This window comes from Equus asinus, chromosome 8, assembly GCF_041296235.1.
Source record: "Equus asinus isolate D_3611 breed Donkey chromosome 8, EquAss-T2T_v2, whole genome shotgun sequence".
Classification (NCBI taxonomy): Eukaryota; Metazoa; Chordata; class Mammalia; order Perissodactyla; family Equidae; genus Equus; species Equus asinus.
In genome coordinates this window covers 32,681,285-32,684,415 of record NC_091797.1, presented here as the reverse complement: position 1 = coordinate 32,684,415, position 3,131 = coordinate 32,681,285, and the positions used below count along the sequence as shown (strand labels likewise).

The 3,131-nt window shown below is 53.6% G+C and overlaps 1 protein-coding gene across 1 annotated transcript; it reads left to right on the top strand.

The window, feature by feature from the left end:
- Positions 1 to 280: 280 nt before the first annotated feature.
- On the top strand, positions 281 to 3,057 carry RNF5 (ring finger protein 5). The gene is made up of 6 exons (XM_014841013.3): positions 281 to 891; positions 1,795 to 1,813; positions 1,910 to 2,022; positions 2,134 to 2,188; positions 2,265 to 2,382; positions 2,486 to 3,057. Exons 1-6 carry the CDS (start codon positions 752 to 754, stop codon positions 2,581 to 2,583), a joined length of 543 nt encoding a protein of 180 aa, XP_014696499.1. The 5' UTR covers positions 281 to 751; the 3' UTR covers positions 2,584 to 3,057.
- Positions 3,058 to 3,131: the final 74 nt, after the last annotated feature.

The following is a 3,131-nucleotide window of genomic DNA, read 5'->3' as shown; positions in this document are numbered from 1 at the left end:
TCCTCCGTCTTTCCCGAACCTGGCCAATGAGGGGCGAAAGAAATGGCCCAATCAGCCGAGAGAGACCACAGCCGGAAAACCCGGATGAGGCCGAACCGAGGCCTTTGAACCCCAAACCCCGCCAATTGTAAAGCAGTCACGAGGGCGACAAGATAAAGGTGAAGGGGTAGGACCAGAGAAGGTTCAACCCTTCTAGGATTGGCCCACCCCTTCCCGCCGCCCGCTGCGCACGCGCATTTCACCCAACCACCATTTTCAGTCGAGTTCTAGCCAATCAATTGCTTTGAAGCCGTACGCTCCAAAGTCCAATAGGAATCTGGACATTCTTTGAAAGAGGAAGTGAAAGAAAGAAAGGGGCTTATAGAGGCCGAGGTTATGTAGTCCCGAACCAATTGCTTCTGGCCTTTGGTTATGACTGGCAGCTATTCAGACGAATAAAGCCGTTCCTGGTCGGGCGACAGGACGTATGGAGTTGTTACCAATCTCTTGGCATTACAGCCTGGCTGCAGCTGAATCAGCCAATAGTCGTTGTGCAAGGGCAGGACCGCGCGAACCTCTTCCCGCCCCTATCCTTTGGACCAATCCTTTCTTTTGAACCCTGTGTGACTGGCAGCACTCAGGCCAATCGTGACTTAAAATCCTTGAAGTCTGCCCAACGAGCGTGGGCAGGAGGCGGCTTCTCGCTTGTCGGGGCGTGTGTATGTGTGTTTTGGGGGATTAAGGGGTACGCGGGGGCGAAACAGAACCGGCCATGGCAGCAGCGGAGGAGGAGGACGGGGTACCTGAAGGGCCAAACCGCGAGCGGGGCGGGGCGGGCGCGACCTTCGAATGTAATATATGTCTGGAGACTGCTCGGGAAGCTGTGGTCAGTGTGTGTGGCCACCTGTACTGGTGAGAATCGGGGAGGGGGGGCCAAAAGGATTGGGGCTCACCTCCGTACTCGGGAGGCTGGGGACGGGGGGCACACCATACAATCATACACATAATCGGAGGCCAGATCCCTATAGGTGAGGCTCGAGGAGGGGACATAAGTCTTTTCAGTTGGGCAGAAGGGTCACGTCTGTAAAGACGAGACCTGTGGAAAGGCGAGTCTTGGGAGCTGGAGCGTATGGTGTGTTAAGACGAAGTGGGCCGGGAGTGGGTGGGCACTTCACATCTGTACAGGTAAGACCCGAGTCACCTTACCCTAGGGAAGCGAGAGGTCTTAGCTGTACAAGTGGAAACGGATTAGACTCAAAGGATTGAGGAGGCATGCACTGAGTGCTGACTGGGGGAGACCTAGGGAACGTGGGCTCACGTTCAGGTGAGAGATGGGAGGAGATATGGCAAACCTGAGGACAAGGGCCTTGATGGGTTAAACGGCTGTGCAAAGAAGGACTTTATTGGGCATGGAAGAGAGGAAAAGGAGTAGTCGGGGAAGGTGCTGGTAGAGGGATTTTGGTTTGAGACTGATGGGGGCAAGGATGGGACTAGGAGATCTGAAAAGGGGTGGTTGAAGAGACCTGGAAATTAAAAGGCAGAGAAGGGAGGGGATGAGGATTTGTGAATGTGTGTGTTGGAGGAGAGGCGAGAGGAGAGAGTTGAGTGTTTTGAGGATGGATGTAGCTTTAGGTGTTGAAGATCAGAGAAGCAGGAAGGCCAAGTTGGCTGGCATGGTAGAGGTTGTGGAAAATAGGAAAAGAAACAGCAGGTAATACCTGGGAAGGGGGATGAAATGGGCGTCTGTAACGTCTGGTCTGTGTCTGTCTTTTCTGTAGCTAGTTTGACCTTTTTTTTTTTTCCTCCCCCATCCAGTTGGCCCTGTCTTCATCAGGTGCGTACTCAGAGGAGATGAAGAGGGAAATGGGGAGGTCTGAGGAGCTGGAAGACCCTCCTGTGTACTGGAAACCACTTCATTTTTTCCCCCCAGTGGCTGGAGACACGGCCAGAGCGGCAGGAGTGCCCGGTGTGTAAAGCTGGGATCAGCAGGGAAAAGGTTGTCCCCCTTTATGGGCGAGGGAGCCAGAAGCCCCAGGATCCCAGGTGAGAGAGAGGAGGGAGATGGTGCTGAGGGAAGGTGGAAGGCTTCTGCACTGGGAGAGGGATGTGGAAGAGGAGAAAACATTTCCTGTTGACACTCTCTCTCTTCCTCAGATTGAAAACTCCACCTCGCCCCCAGGGCCAGCGACCGGCTCCAGAGAGCAGAGGGGTGAGTCTTGTCTGATTGTGTTCCTTCCTTGCCAAAGACTTGCCCAATTCCCCTCTGACTTTCTCCACCTCCCTAGGGATTCCAGCCATTTGGTGATACTGGGGGCTTTCACTTCTCATTTGGTGTTGGTGCTTTTCCCTTCGGCTTTTTCACCACCGTCTTCAATACCCACGAGCCATTCCGCCGGGGTACAGGTAAGAGCCTTCCCTCAGCCTCTACCAGGGAGCCCTCTGGATCCCCTCAACCCCCCTCCCGGCCTAGGAGTGGATGCTTCTGCAGCTTTCCTCTCTCCCACAGGTGTGGATCTGGGACAGGGTCACCCGGCTTCCAGCTGGCAGGACTCCCTCTTCCTGTTTCTCGCCATCTTCTTCTTTTTCTGGCTGCTCAGTATTTGAGCTGTGTCTCCTTCCTGCCCACCTCCAGCCAGAGGAGAATCAGTATTGGGGGTCCCTGCTGACCCTTCCTTATTCCTGGACCCTCCCCCCAAGCCCCTCCATTTCTATTGGCTAAGGCCCACCCCAGCCACTCTCTAGGAGGGTGTGAGGAGGAGGAATGACATCTGTGCATAGGATGGGAGAACCTGCTCTGAACTGCTCACCCAGTAGCATCATAACTCCCAACTCTGGGAGAGGAGGACACACTGAAGAGAACGTTTGCTTCTCCTCTCACCTGATCTTTTGCTTTCCCCTAGATTTCTTGATTTGATGTTGAAAGGTGGGCAAGGCTCCCTCTGACTCTTCCCCTCTTTCCCTTTGTTGATTTAATTTAATTTTCCTCTCCCCAGTATCTAATATGGGTTCTAACTCGAAGTGCTTCCTTTCCCTCACTACCTCCTTTATTACAAATTCAATAAACAAAGTGAGATATATTGATGGGAACTCTGCTCACCTTTGTCCTTCCCTGCTTCCTCCCAGGACAGGAGCATCTTCTCCTCAACTTGAGT

What these genes read in the sequence shown, in the direction of transcription:
- RNF5 (XM_014841013.3), top strand. Translation starts at nt 752, where the DNA reads ATGGCAGCAGCGGAGGAGGAGGACGGGGTACCTGAAGGGCCAAACCGC. An exon ending in CGGCTCCAGAGAGCAGAGGG is followed by an intron (nt 2,189 to 2,264) that starts GTGAGTCTTGTC and finishes CCACCTCCCTAG; the next exon opens with GGATTCCAGCCATTTGGTGA. An exon ending in GCCATTCCGCCGGGGTACAG is followed by an intron (nt 2,383 to 2,485) that starts GTAAGAGCCTTC and finishes TCTCTCCCACAG; the next exon opens with GTGTGGATCTGGGACAGGGT.